This window comes from Lagopus muta, chromosome 1 (genome assembly GCF_023343835.1).
Source record: "Lagopus muta isolate bLagMut1 chromosome 1, bLagMut1 primary, whole genome shotgun sequence".
NCBI lineage: Eukaryota > Metazoa > Chordata > Aves > Galliformes > Phasianidae > Lagopus > Lagopus muta.
Genome location: NC_064433.1, coordinates 4,095,475 through 4,109,471, shown reverse-complemented (window position 1 = coordinate 4,109,471; position 13,997 = coordinate 4,095,475). Strand labels below are relative to the sequence as shown.

The 13,997-nt window shown below is 42.1% G+C and overlaps 1 protein-coding gene across 2 annotated transcripts in view; it reads left to right on the top strand.

The window, feature by feature from the left end:
• SFMBT2 (Scm like with four mbt domains 2) overlaps positions 1-12,714 on the top strand; it is a 114,288-nt gene extending 101,574 nt beyond the window's left edge. For both annotated transcript variants that reach the window (XM_048933807.1, XM_048933808.1), the window contains 4 exons: positions 131-303; positions 2,575-2,823; positions 2,969-3,097; positions 5,091-12,714. In XM_048933807.1, the coding sequence (XP_048789764.1) occupies positions 131-303; positions 2,575-2,823; positions 2,969-3,097; positions 5,091-5,231 (692 nt within the window). In that variant the 3' untranslated portion in view covers positions 5,232-12,714. The remainder of the gene's footprint in view (positions 1-130; positions 304-2,574; positions 2,824-2,968; positions 3,098-5,090) is intronic.
• Positions 12,715-13,997: the final 1,283 nt, after the last annotated feature.

Genomic DNA, 13,997 nt, shown 5'->3' with positions numbered 1-13,997 from the left:
AGGGTATTTTAGAGTTCCTTGTAAAAGTGCACCTAGAGTGTAACACTGAATCAGTAGCAAAAAGCAAGCTGAAGCTCTCTTCTTTTGGTGGTTAAAGGTTTTAACAAGCATTTTGATTTCCTTCCTCCAGCTTATTATTATGGAAAGAGGAAAAAAATCATTAAGCCACCAATTGGGGAAAATAATAACATGAAAAGTGGGCATGTCAAGCCCACCAGACGCAGAAAAAGGCGGAAATCCATCTTTGTGCAGAAGAAAAGAAGGTCATCAGCTGTTGATCTGAATGCTGCAGGCTCTGCAGAGGTATGCATTACACTGGGAAAAATCAGCAGGTGCCCCCGGTGCTTTCCCCTCTGTCCTCATCTCCTTTTCAAGGGACTTCTCAGCAAACCCCATCACTTCTATCCCTCATTTTGAAACCCTCCTTACCACCTTCCTCATCTAACATTAAATTAATTACATTGGGACACTTTAGGGACTTTCGCCCTTGACCATTCTAGAATTAGAAGATTGTTTTTCTTTCCGCCTTCATAAGGTTTGGTAGCTATTGCACTGTCAAATACTGTATCTGTTTTCTTTTGCTTCCTTATAGCCCTGTGGGCGGACAGATGGGACTGTTTGGTGTTTGGTTCAGCATCTAAGATCTCAAAATATTCTAGTAAATAATAATAACTCTTGGGCATTATAGTTTCAAGGGCTTTTAATTTTTCATTAACCCTTTGTAGTATTTTTGGTTCAACACTGCTAACAGCATAAGTGTGAGAGGCCTTAGAAATCAAGTAAATAGTTTGTGTCCCAAATATGTGGTATCTGAGGCCTCAGTCTTTTCAGGATGTGGTGTGATACAGGATCCTGAATTTTTCAGTGATTTGTGTCCATCTGGAACCTGTAGCCATTGTGGTTAAATACCTTCTGTGTGAACCCTTTTCCAGGTGATTTTCTTGTGATAGTGATGACAAAACACATGTTTTTGTTCTGTTTCCTTTCCTCAGCTGAGCACCATTTATTGTTGCTTCATGCAGTGAGAAAGCAAACTGATTTGGTTAAATTCCCTCTAATTCATATGGTGGAGAGCAGCTTAAGCCACTGTCACTTGATGGCTTACATCTTCATGGCTCAGTCCTCCTTTAGATGGGGTTCAGGCTTATTTCCTTAAATTATACTGCCTAAAAGGAATTTAAACTGAAATAAACACATTTTGAGCTGAAATCAATCATTAACCAAGTTTTTCAGCCTTTCAACCAATATAACTGGTTTGGGCTAGAATTCAGCTAAAACCTATGCATATGCATTGGATGCATGCTCACACTTCATTCAAAACTAAGATATCAAAGCCATTTTGGCTACTTATGTATAAAGTTCAAGATACACAGTTTCCACCAGTTGATTTATATTTGCAAACTGTGTTACAGAAATCCCAAGAATTTAGTGTGGTTTCCTTTACCTGAAAATTTGTGCTGCTCTGTCAGTACTTAAATGTTGGGCTGAAAGCAGGCAATCTAAGAGAAGTCCTTTGTACTGAATTTTACAGAAATGCCAGCTGAGCAATAAGACCTATGCATTGGTACATCTAGATATTTTAAAAAGACACCAGCATTTCTTTCTGTTTAGTACCAGTGACACCCATGGCCATTTGAAGTAAGGTGAAATGTTGAAGTAAGGCAAAATTTTCAGTTCCCCTGGTTATTGCAGGGAAGTTGGAATAAATGTACTTCAAGGCTCCGTTCCAACTCAAATAATTCTATGATTCCATGATTCTTTGAAAGCCTATTTAAGATTTTGCTTCGTTTCAAGCAACCTGTGTTTCACTCTGTGCTTTAAGTATTTTCCATTTCCCCTTCTCATGCACATCTGCAGTGCCGTAAGGTTTGAGATGCCAACACAGCAGCGGAATGTTTCGTGCCAAATGAGTTATTACCATTGACCTTTTGTTAGAAACAAAAAAAGAACTTGTTCACTAGCTGTTTTTCAATTCTGTATTTTGTTATGAATCTAAATTGAAGGTTAATCGACTTGGCACTATAATGAAAATGAAATATTTGGTTAAAATAAATGTTACTCTAGGCCACCATGGAACACATGAGTGCAACTGTGGGAAGCGACTGAGGGAACTGGGATTGTTCAGTCTGGAGGAGGCTCAGGGGAGACCATATTGCTCTCTACAGCTGCCTGAAACGAGGTTGTAGTAAGGAGGAGGTTGGCTTCTTCTCACAGGAACTGATAGGATAAGAAGGAATGGCCTTAAATTGCAACAGAGGAGGTTTGGTTGGATATTAGGAAAAATTTCTTCTCAGAAAAAGTGATGAGGTATTGAAACAGGCTGCCCAATAAGGTGGTTGAGTCACCATCCTTGGAGGTGTTCAGGAAATGTGGAGATGTGGCACTGAGGGACGTGATTTAGTGTTGTGGTCATGATGGATTGATGGCTGGATGAGACGACCTTAGAGTTCTTTCCAGCCTTAGTGGTTCTGTGGTTCTATGACATGGGCCCTGCAGTTTAGCCTCGTGTCTTTTGATCTGCTGCTGTATCAATCTCTGAGCCCAGGTGCCCTTTTCCTGCTGGTCTTTGTGCAGGAGAGTGAAGAAGACGAGCCGGATGCAGTTGAGGATGAGACGGGAAGCGAGGAGACGAGCTCAGAGCTCCGTGATGATCAGACAGATACCTCCTCTGCTGAGGTCCCTTCTGCAAGGCCCCGCAGAGCAGTTACCTTGCGCAGCAGCACTGAGTCGGACAGACCTCCTCCTATGGAGAGGGCCCGGCGGAGCCGCCGGCCACAAGCCGTGTCTTGCAGTGAGGTGGAGAAGTCACCACAGCTCAAGGAAGTGAGTATGACCCCAGGCTACCGATATTTTCCCTGCACCGTCCTTCAGTGCCTAACCTTTCTCATCTGAGGAGGGCATCCCTACAGTGCAGCTGCATGGCTTCCCACACCATGTGGCTTTCTTTAAGGTAACTATTTTTTTGTAGGAAATTAAGCACGAAGAAGAAGAGAAGCTCATCCTGGACAGTAATCCCTTGGAGTGGACTGTGACTGATGTTGTGAGGTTTATTAAACTGACTGACTGTGCACCCCTTGCCAAAATATTTCAGGAGCAGGTAGAGATCTTTATGTAACTCTTCTTATGTCTGTGGTGCTTATTCACAGTAAAAATAAATAATAAATAAAGCAATGCATGTTGCTAGCCTTGGACCCAGGGCTTCCACAAAGAGCTTGTAAGCAAATTTCAAATCCCTTGAGGCCAAGCTATGGCAAACAGCTGGACAAGGCATGAGTACCCTCAGAAATTCAAGTCAAAGCCTTGTCAGATACTCAGAAAGCAGAAACCCGCTCTTCACCCCCTAGTCAGTGTCCTTGTCAAAAGCACAACGTTTACATCTTTCATACCAGTGGTTCTGTGGCAAGACCCACAGTACAATTCCAGTGTTGCAAAGGCACTCTGGTGTACCAACAGATAGTGGTTACTTGTTACACAGCTAGCCATCTCTCCCTAGCCCCCTTGAGTTCCACTTTGTTTTAAAATATTGGCCTGCAGAGTAGAAATTTCCCAACTGAACCCCAGATTGGCTGCATGAATTTTGATGCCAATACCTGGATGCTCCAAGTGTGTAGACACTTCCCATCTACATCCCTTGAAAGATCTGACAGGCAGGCCGTTTGGTGACCTAATCTTAGCAGATGCCGGACATCTCTGATTAAATAGATAAGTTTGGAGGAGTAGAAGCCAATGTTCTGCATCTGAAGTTAGTGAACATGTAAAATTTATATAGAACAGACATTCCGTGGCTAATAAGTAACAGCCTCTGGTAAAAGTGAAGGGCAGCTCTAGGAAATCATGGTTAGAAAGAAGCAAGTGTGGTTCATTAGTCCATAGCCCTTGGTTGTATGGCTAACTGCATATTTTATTATTTCTGATTCTTCACTGTGAATAGCTCTGTTCCAGATTACAATAGGTTTGATAGGAAGAAATTGAAGTGTGTGTAGAGCAAGGCTGAAACGCTCTCATAAGAAGATCCTGTAGTTGCTGCACTGCAGCATGCTACAACCATTTTTTAATCAGCCTGGAGTAACTCCAAGGTTTGAAAGCCAACCCTGTCCCTCCTGGGCCATAGAGTTTTATGGTAACCGTAATCAAACACAGATGACTGCAGATTTTCCTTGCTATTTGCTGTACCATTCAATTATACCATCAAGCTTTGGTGTAGGGAGGACCCGAGCAATGGTCAGTCCTGATCAAAGCAGCGTTTAAGGGGTCCAAATCCTCCCTCTGTTTAGCACTACCCAATCAGGGCTTTCCTGGGGAGTTCATGGTGCCTGTGAGTTACTATGCTTTTTCTGCATTTCCAATCTGATCTTCCCTAAGAGTTAAAAAGCAGTTTTGTAGCCAAGTCATCTGCTTCTTAGTCTATTAAAGAATAAACATAACTTGAGCACTTAATTAAAGAAGGATCAGAAAGCTAATAGAAATCCCTAATAAAATGTCTTCAGTCTGGGGTGCTAGTTTAGAGAGTTTGGTGCATGAGTGCACCTGAAGGAAGGACATGACCTCCAGAGGACCCTTCACTGTGAGATTCTGTGACGTTAGAGTTGGAAATCCAGGTCCATTCTTCTTGATTATTCAGCAGATTATGTTGAACAGGGCAGATCCTAGGTGGCTTGGGAGACTTGGCATGGGATAAGGCAGACATAAACCTGTGCTGAACAAAAGAGAGGAAGAAAAGGTCTTGTTTGGTGCTGTGAAGCTAACTTAAGTTTTTCTGTTCAGCACTGCAGCCTTGTTCTTGCTTCATTTCCTCAACCACAGAATGGAGTTTGTCTGATCTCTGTAGTCCTCTGCAGAGTTTCTTTAAAAGGTGATCTGCTAGACTTTCCTTATATGATGGATGAGAGCCTGTGAGGTCACAATAGATAACTTCTAAAGAAGTATCATGTATTCCAGAAAAAAGAGATGAGCTGCATTGAAGTGTGAGAATAGGGCAGAGAACAAAGTTGTCTTCAGTTTTGAGGGCAGATTTCCTTTCTTGTTTCTCAAAACATCTCTGCCTTCAAGAGTCCACAAACAAAACCATTATCACTGTTTTTCTTCCTCAGGACATTGATGGCCAAGCCCTTCTGTTGCTGACGCTGCCCACGGTGCAAGAATGCATGGAGCTGAAGCTTGGTCCAGCCATCAAACTGTGCCACCAGATCGAGCGAGTAAAAGTCGCGTTCTATGCACAATATGCCAACTGACTGCACTTCTCTCTTTCTTTCTGTTCACCTTCTCATTCCCTCTATTTTTTAACATCACAACTTGTTCACCTTTTTTTCCTCTTCCTCTTTTCTTAAAAAAACAAAAAACAAAAAACAAAAATCATGGAATTGGAAGCGCTGGGAATTAATCTGTAGGGGGAAAAAATAACACAACAAAAAATCTAGCAACAAATTGAACTAACTGTTGTAAAGCACAGCGCTGGTATCTCTCCTCATGAGCTTTGCCAGCATGTTTTGCTGCAGTGCAAGGCCAGCATGGATCAGATGGATTGTCGTCCTTTAAAGCAAAGCTACCTATGGCAGATACGTTTCCACGGTGAATAGTCAGACATTTTCAGTAATGATGGTTTGTCTTCGTCAATTTCTGGACATGAACAATCCTTTTAGTCAACTCTGACACACTTCTTTCATATTGAAATGGAAGTGAGAATTTGTAACATTACCTGGGCTTTACTGCAAATTTGATCTTAGTGATCATTAGGCTTTCTTTCACCTCCTCCCCAGTCATACAAAAGGAAGAAGTGTTATACCAGTCATATGCTGTTTGCTATTGAGTGAATTATAAAGCAGGACTCAACCCACTGTCTTTGAATGGTATCACACAAAGCTGCAGCCAATTGACAGACCTTAGGCATAATAATGTTTTCTGAGCAATGGTGGCCACAGTGAGCTGAATGTCTCACTGATGGGACCTGTGCAGTACTGCATTCATGTGAAGGACCATACATGAAAACCTCCAGTCAAGCCTATCCAGTTATATTTGGGTCACTAAACATAGGCCAGACGTTGCAACTCAAGGGGTGAAAAAAATAGGGGGAGGGGAGTCCAGATTTAATGGCAAGACTGTTCAGCACATGCTGATTTAACTTGCACCTTTGTCAGTCTGGTTACTAGGTGGGAATAAAAACCATCAATATTTTCAGGCTGTGTACACCGTGGTGCTTTAGTCCAACTGACACATCCAACCCAGTGCATCTTCTGTCAGTAATCTGTATAAAGCCCCAACTGTGTCCCAGTGGCAGACTGGCCAGTGAAACTGGGGCCTTGCTTCGTGCCAAGTAGGGTGAGCACCACAGGGAGTGAAGAAGTGGGACAGACATTTTGGGCTTGCCTCAATTGTGCATACAAGATGAGTATTTTCTACTTACTTTACAGGGATATATGGCCCTGTGAGTGCCACATGTTGACCTCAGCAGTGGTTGGTGGCATCACATTGGTGTAAAATTCTCTTGAAAGCAAGAACCAAACTGGTTCTTCAGACCAAGTCTGAATTTTGCTCTGACTTTAGGTGCAGGTGAATTCTTCCCTCAAAAAGTGAATGGGGTAGTTTGGGCTGATTTGATCAGAAACTACTGACTTCAGTAGACTTTTTTTCTACAAACTGGAAACAGACCCCAGTTCCCTGTTCTCAGGGAACACAGCCTAGAAATATAGTACAATCACATCACTGTGTTGTGATGCCAAAGCCTGCTCAACTATGACCTCTTCAAAAATAAATGTCATTTCTAACTCTGAATCTGAAGAGATTTCTTAGGGCCAATAACCCCATCTCAAACAGTTAACATATGGTGACAACAGACTTGGATCACATGGTCCTGCAGGCCTCATTGTGTTCAGGAGAAGCTACTGACCAACATCAGGCTATAGCTGATGCTTTCTCCTTCATCAGTTTCCTCCTTAAAATCTTTGGTTTAGAGGTGGAAAGCCTCAGAAATAGAGATTCTGAATTATGTCCAGATTTGGTCTGGGGCATGGATTAGGTAAGAAGTATGGCCATGCATTGTGAAGACATTCTAGTCCATCTTTAAGGGGGATTCCTGATTTGCCATTGGGGAGTGTGATGTGTGCAAGGTGGGCCAATTCCTGCCAGCTCATGAGACTTCACAGAAAATTTTCTTCTACTGAAGATCTTGTTCAAGTTTTAATTAAATGAAGGAGCACATAGTCATTGCTGTGCCAAAATGCTTCCTTTTGTTTCTAAGAAATCTAGGAATAGGGTTCCACAGTATTGCAGACATTCAAAAACTTGGCTTCAGACTGGATTTCCTTCTGAGAGTAGCACTGAACTCTGTCCACGCAATTAGTTTGATGAATTCTTTGGATTCCTCTAAATATGCCCTAAAAACATCGTACCGCTTTTCATCTCTGAAGACAAAAGGATTCCACCCAGCAAGAAGAGAGTAGAATCATAGCATCGTTAAGGTTGGAAAAGACCTCCAAGGTCATCTAGTCCAACCATTCAGCTACCCCAATATTCCCCACTAAACCATGTCCCTAAGTACCGCATCCATACATTTCTTGAACACCTCCATGGTGGGTGACTGCTTGACCTGCCTGGGCAACCTGTTCCAGAGCCCAACCAGTCATTTGAAGAAGAAATTCTTCCTAATATCCAACCTGAATGCTTCTCCCAGCTCCACACTGCTTCAGCCCAGTCACATATCTGCCAGCAGAGGATAGCCCCCAAAAGTTCAGTGTCACAACAACCAGCATGTAAGGATGTTTCAAAGAAAGAGAGTGACTGTTCACAAAACAGCATCCTAGCACCAGTCCTTTACTTACTGTGTCCACCTTCTGAGCATCCTTTGTTGCTATAATATTCCTTGGACTTTGTGGTTGCAGGGACTTGTTGAAGACATTTAATTCTTGTGGGGATACATTGGAAAAAAAAATCAGGCTTTTTCCATCAATTTAGTAACTATACATTTTCCAATGGCAGCTAACTGTTATGGAGGCTGGGCCAGGGAGCAGCCTGTTCTAGTGTTGGCCAGTCTGGGGATGGGTAGAGCATTGAGCCCATCATGTGGGAGTCTTCACTGATTTTTCAGGGAAGTTAAATTGTATTTTAAACTCACCTGATAAGCAAAGACAACAAAAAAAGTTTAATTTTGGCTCACACCAGCTCTTTTATTTCCTCAGGATTTTTGCTTCTCACCATTTGTCTTTCAGTCTAATGTTCTTCAGTGTCCTCTCAGTTATCTCTGTCTATCCTTTTGGAGAAGATGATAGCTTGAAATCTCGAGCCTAAAATTACCTTGCATTGAATGGGTGGTAGATGCTTTATTGTGTTGTTTTGTTGTTTTTTTTTTAAAGTATGCAGAATGGAAAGGAAAAGAGAATTGGGCTTCTGTTGTCTGTTGAATTGATTGCCCCTCAGAGAAGCTGGAGCCCTCTTAGTTTCTTAAACGTAGGAAGTGGGCTCCTCATGCTTTAATTTAACATTATATTCAGATTGTCACTCGAAGCTTGGGCAGCGATCAGAGAGAACTGCATACTCTTTCCTGCACTTCATTTCAATTCCTGAAAATTAGCCAGGGTTTGCAGTAATTTATTTCAAAAGAGCAGTCTTCCTAGGGTAAAATGGCACCTTTGCTAAGTAGAAGCACTTTTGCAAGATAGTCACCTGGAAGACCTGGGGAATCCACACTCTTTGACTGACTTAACCATCTCTGGATCAAGCCTTTCTGTATTCAGTCAGGTGATTTTAAATCTCCCATAGCTAATTCTAGATGCTCTTCAGCATTCAATTAAACCATCTGTTACTAAGCATTGCAATGTTAGCATTTATATGAAGGTAGCAGATCACAGAAGACCTGTGGAATAGAGATTGCTGTATTTATGTCTCTTCCCTCTTTTATTTCATTTTGTTCAGACCGATTTCCACCTGACACTTTTAACTAAATTGTCTTGTAATATGGTGACTTAGATTTTTTATTTTTTTTTGAACACTGGAGGTGTTTTTGGTTCTTCATAGATTCTGGGCCTAGTTCAGAGTTGGTGCAACTTAATAGATATACTGGTGACACTGATGAAGGCACATCTTCTCATTCTGAATTCGATACACAGGGCTGAAGTATATCACATTATCAGTTAAAATGATGAATTCATGGTTAACCAAGGCCATTACCGAGGGCTGAGGAGCAACCCCACGGTTGCTTTGGGCTTTTGGATGCTGAATTTCAGCACACTCACACTGACCACCTTTCTTCTACAAAAAGGGTGATCAGGCAGCTGTTGTTGATCTCTATTCAGGCATAGGACTAAAGATGGACATTTCCGAAGCTTTGTGCTCTGGAACGCAATGAGTAGGACGGTGTAGTACCTGCCCATCTCCATTTGGCTTCTTTTGAGCTAGATCAAGTTTAGAAGCGTACCTGCTTCCTTTCCATCAGCTTGTACAGAATCCAACCAGTCTGTAGTCCTACGCTGGTTTCTGAGGGTGGATTAAAGCAGTAACTTACAGGAATGTCTTATGACTCCCAGCTGGTAGACCTGCTTGCTTCCTGCTGTCATGGATGCTCCTCTCCCACCCCAAAGGAAGATGATCTCTTTGATTTCAGAGCTCTTCTTCCCTTTCCAGATTGAAAACACAGCTCCATCCACACCCCCTGTTCTTTCCTCAGTGCTAGAATGACTGCAGCTCTGAGAAGGGTTTCAAGGTCTCCAGCTCTGCCATGTTAGCCATATGCAATAGATCTCAAGAGTTTGGTTTTGCAGGATGCAGAAAACGCAGAAATGCAGTGTTGACTTACAAAATCAGGACAAGTGCTTACACACCCTGTCCTTGATGAAGCATCTCGCAGATTCGTGTCCTAGAAGAAATAGCCTGATCCACATTTACAGAGGTATTCAAATGTCTGATGGGATGTACAGAGTTTCTCAGTAAAAGATTCATAATGCCCAGTAAGATTTTTCACCTTGGCTAAACAGCTGATCTGCCTTAAACTGGAATGTTGCCATTCCTTGGCTTTAACTTGCAAGCTTTTGCAGCCCATAGATGTGGACTGAAGCAAACACCATCTCAGCTCTCCAAAGGCCAGCCAGACATCGAGTTGCCATAATCAATTGCTGATTGCCTGTGCCCTGATCATGTTGGGGCACAAAATTGATTTTGATGGAGCTGCAGTGTAACTGCAGTGCTTTTTAGAAGCTCAGTACCGTCACGGTATTTCAAATGATTTTTTGTTTTCTGCTGCACAGTGTCTGGAACAATAATGCAGCTCATACTGTTCCTCCTATTTCAAAATTCAAGTGCCAAAAGGGAAGAACGTGCTGCAACTGAACACCATTAAAACCAGCTTTATTACTTGTGGATAATTATGGTCTCAAGGGCTCCATTTTGGTGCTAGAATATGCCATGCTGTATTTTCCATTGCTTGGAATTACAAAGTTGATTCCTTTCTTCAGGAAATATTTTCTGTAATCAAAAACATCTTAAATATTAGGATTGTAGGATTGTGTTTATTTCTTGTTCTTTAATTCAGATACACTCAACACATTTGTTGAGTTTTGAATTCCCCTCCCTGCAGTCATGTGAGTTTTTGAGAAATTTTGTAAGGTATATATGTATATGTATATTTAAAAACTCTTTACAAATTGCAGTGCATGCCTATTTTTTCCCTTGAAAATATTTTCTCATATCAGCTGGCCTATGATTAAGGGAATTTGTTACTCAGGATTTAATCCAGAAGTGACCGAGGTTAGAAGTGTCCTCACATGTGTGGGCTTTGGGACAGGGTCTCCATCAAATTCTTTCACTTAGAAGTCAAAAAGTGTGCAGTGAATTAATACAAAATTTAAAATCCACCCTCCTCCAGCAGGCAGATATCCTGCTGAAATCTGCCAGACTTAATGAGAAGAGGGCTCATGTCTTTAGGTACTCATGAACTCCAAATGAAAGGAGCAGAAACATTTAATGTTCTCATTTATTATTTGGTACGATACTCCAGCAACAAGTGCAAATTATCTGATGTCTGCATTTAGAATATGAGTCAGTCATCAAAGAATGAGAGTTTTACAGCCCAGTAGTCCTTTAAATGTCATCTGTCCTGGAGGAGAAGAATAATTTTACAATGATTTGGTGCCATGCACTGGAATTCTCTTGCAGAAGACAGATGAACTGCACAAAAACATATTGGGTCATCATTTTAAGTATGCCCTTTTAATTGCTTTAGTCTTTCATGGGAAAAAGGTTTTCATGTTGCTGGTTTAAAACTCCCACTTTTGTAATGGCTCATGGCACAGCATACTAGCAGAATGCATTTGCGTCTGTTGTCACGTTATGTGTGAGTGTGGAGGTGTTTGTGGACAAGCAGATACTTCAGATAGGACAAGGAGATCTCCCTTCCTTGTACCTTGTTTTAATAGTGTCCTCTGTGGAACATGGAGGGCACGTGCTCCCCAGAACATTTCCCATGGAGGGAAATGTTTCCAGCAATGCTGTTGTTGCATGGCCATGTTGCCCAATTAGCCTAATGCAGCAAGATAATTGCAGCTTACCAACAGATATTCCTGACCTTGATATCTACCTAAGGTAGATGTAGGAGTAGGCAGGGAGGGTTTTCAGGGAAGAGAGGGTTGGAGTTCTGGGTTTGAGGGTCTTCTCATGTGAGGAAAGGGCAGCTGTGGTCTATCAGCATAAATTCCTCAAGACATCTCTGTCTTTCTCATAGTAAATAAAGATGCTCTGAGCCCTTGCAGGGGCCAGGTGTGAGGGAGGAAAAAAGCAGGCAGTATATTCACAGCTAGAAAGCTGGAAGTTTTCTTTCTTGTTTTGCTTATGGAGATGTAGGGATTTGGCTCTGAAGGGTGGATTGGAGGGCAGTAGGGAAGATCTGTCTTTCTTCCTTGTACTCAGCTCCTGTACATCTCCTGGTTTCTGGAGGCAACTTTCAGACTTCCAAGGGAAATGTCAGGGACTGAAACTTGAGCTCTCTCCCATAGAAATAGGTGATACTGCCTTAAGCTCAGGTGGTGGATCTACAAAATGCTGTTGCGTGTTATGATGTGAGAAGACAAAAATCAGCATTCCCAAGTCACCAATCTGCTTGTTGCTGCTCCAGCCTCACTGAAGTTTATGACCATTATATCTGCTTATAAATGCATACAGGGATATAATGTACAGGCAGGCATGTGATGTGGTCCAAAAGTGGTGAAAGATCTCAAATGCAGGCTTTGGAAGGTTGAGTTGAGTCTTCTCTTGTGCCAGGGTGAGGCAAGGCAAACACTCAGACCCATCTGACACTTAGGGAACAGCAGAAATGAGCTCAACAACCAGCAGACACAGTCCATTCGTGGTGATGCACGTTGGAAATCTTTGAATTGTTTTGCATTCCAGTTTGTATGGAAGATTTGATTCAAACAGTGTATATATAATCCCTTTGGTGTGTTACAAATATATATGTGTGTGTGTATATATATGTATATATGTGTGTGTGTGTGTATATATGTATGTGTATATATATATATACATATAAACCAATCAATGCTGGTGTTTTTACTTTTTAAAGTTCATGGGGCAAAGGGCATGTTGTTAGTTTGCTGTAAGATTCTATTCTGTATATATGTTTTCATGTAAATAAGTGAAAATCTATATTCAGAGTTATATTTTAATTTTTATTCGAAATGAAATAAATCCCCTTTTTACTTGAGCAATTGTAAGCTACGTTGTTAATAAAGTAACAATAAATCACATTTCTCTCAAGGTTGGTATTTTATTTCATTGGACAGTAAGGGTTGTGTCTTGGTGTATTTGATGTATTTGTTCTACATGAGGAGTTAAGGTGAGAAAAGTCTCTTGGCTTTGCTGCCAGTGGCTTTGTTTTGAGTGACCCCATGCACTTTCCGGGAAGGGACAGTCAGGACTTGTCCTTTGCAGAGTTGGACACTTAAAGGCACGTCTGGGGTCTCTAGAGAGAAGCACAGCAGCACGACTTCTGCCGGCCAAATTGAATTGCCCGAAGGAGATGCCTTTTGTCACTGCCTTTGGATGGGCTCTTCATTTAGGTGAACACCAAAGAGGATGAACGTAAGCCATGAGCCAGTTCCTGCAGATGGTCATAACCAGGTGTTGGCTGTGGTCCCTCAGAATGCCATGCTCTTGAAACAATATGGCATCCAGGCAGCACACTTCCCATCCAAGCAGAGGTGTGCCTCAACATACATGAGCTCTTCACTCCCCAGCCTTGACAAGTGTGTCGAATGTACTTTGACTTAATTCCTGCCCTTGATAAACCCATTGGCCTCCAGGAAGGCCCAGTGCAGCTTTGCTGGTTCATCTTTTCACACTGTAGCATTTGTTTGTAGAGGCTGGGTTTACGTACCTACTAATTCTCCCCAGTAGCAGAAGAACATGAAACAAGAAAAATGGTGGGTTGGTAAGGTAAAACTAGGGCAGCTTTTAAAGATGCTTTGGGAGAGCAACAGGGAGAAGGGTGGAAGAAGGGAGTAAAGGTAATACTATGAGCAACAGTCAAGGGAGTATGGAGTAAGAGAGGTGCTGATGGTGGCAGGACAAAACTTACAGCCAGGTCACAGCCCACAATGCAGAAATGCAGTAATCACAACTTCTTAAGCTGCACAGCAGTTCTTGAACATGGAAGCAGCCATCCTGTAGTGCTGGAAGAAAGCTATTTGATGGTCAAAAAGAACCATAGCATCACAGAATCATTAGGGTTGCAGGATACTACTGATGTCATCTAGTCCAACTGTCAATCCATCCCTACCATGCTCATGAATCATGTCTCTCAGTGCCACACCTGCACAGTTCTTGAACACTTCCAGGGACGGTGACTCCACGACCTCCATGCCTGTTCCAATGCCTGACCACTCTTTCTGAGAAGAAGTCTTTGCTAATATCCAACTTAAAGTGGGCATGCTTTGCAATATAAAACATTGTATTTCTTACATGTCTACATCTTACACTGTTGTATGCCTGGGAGGAAGTAAGCACAGGGCCTACAAAAT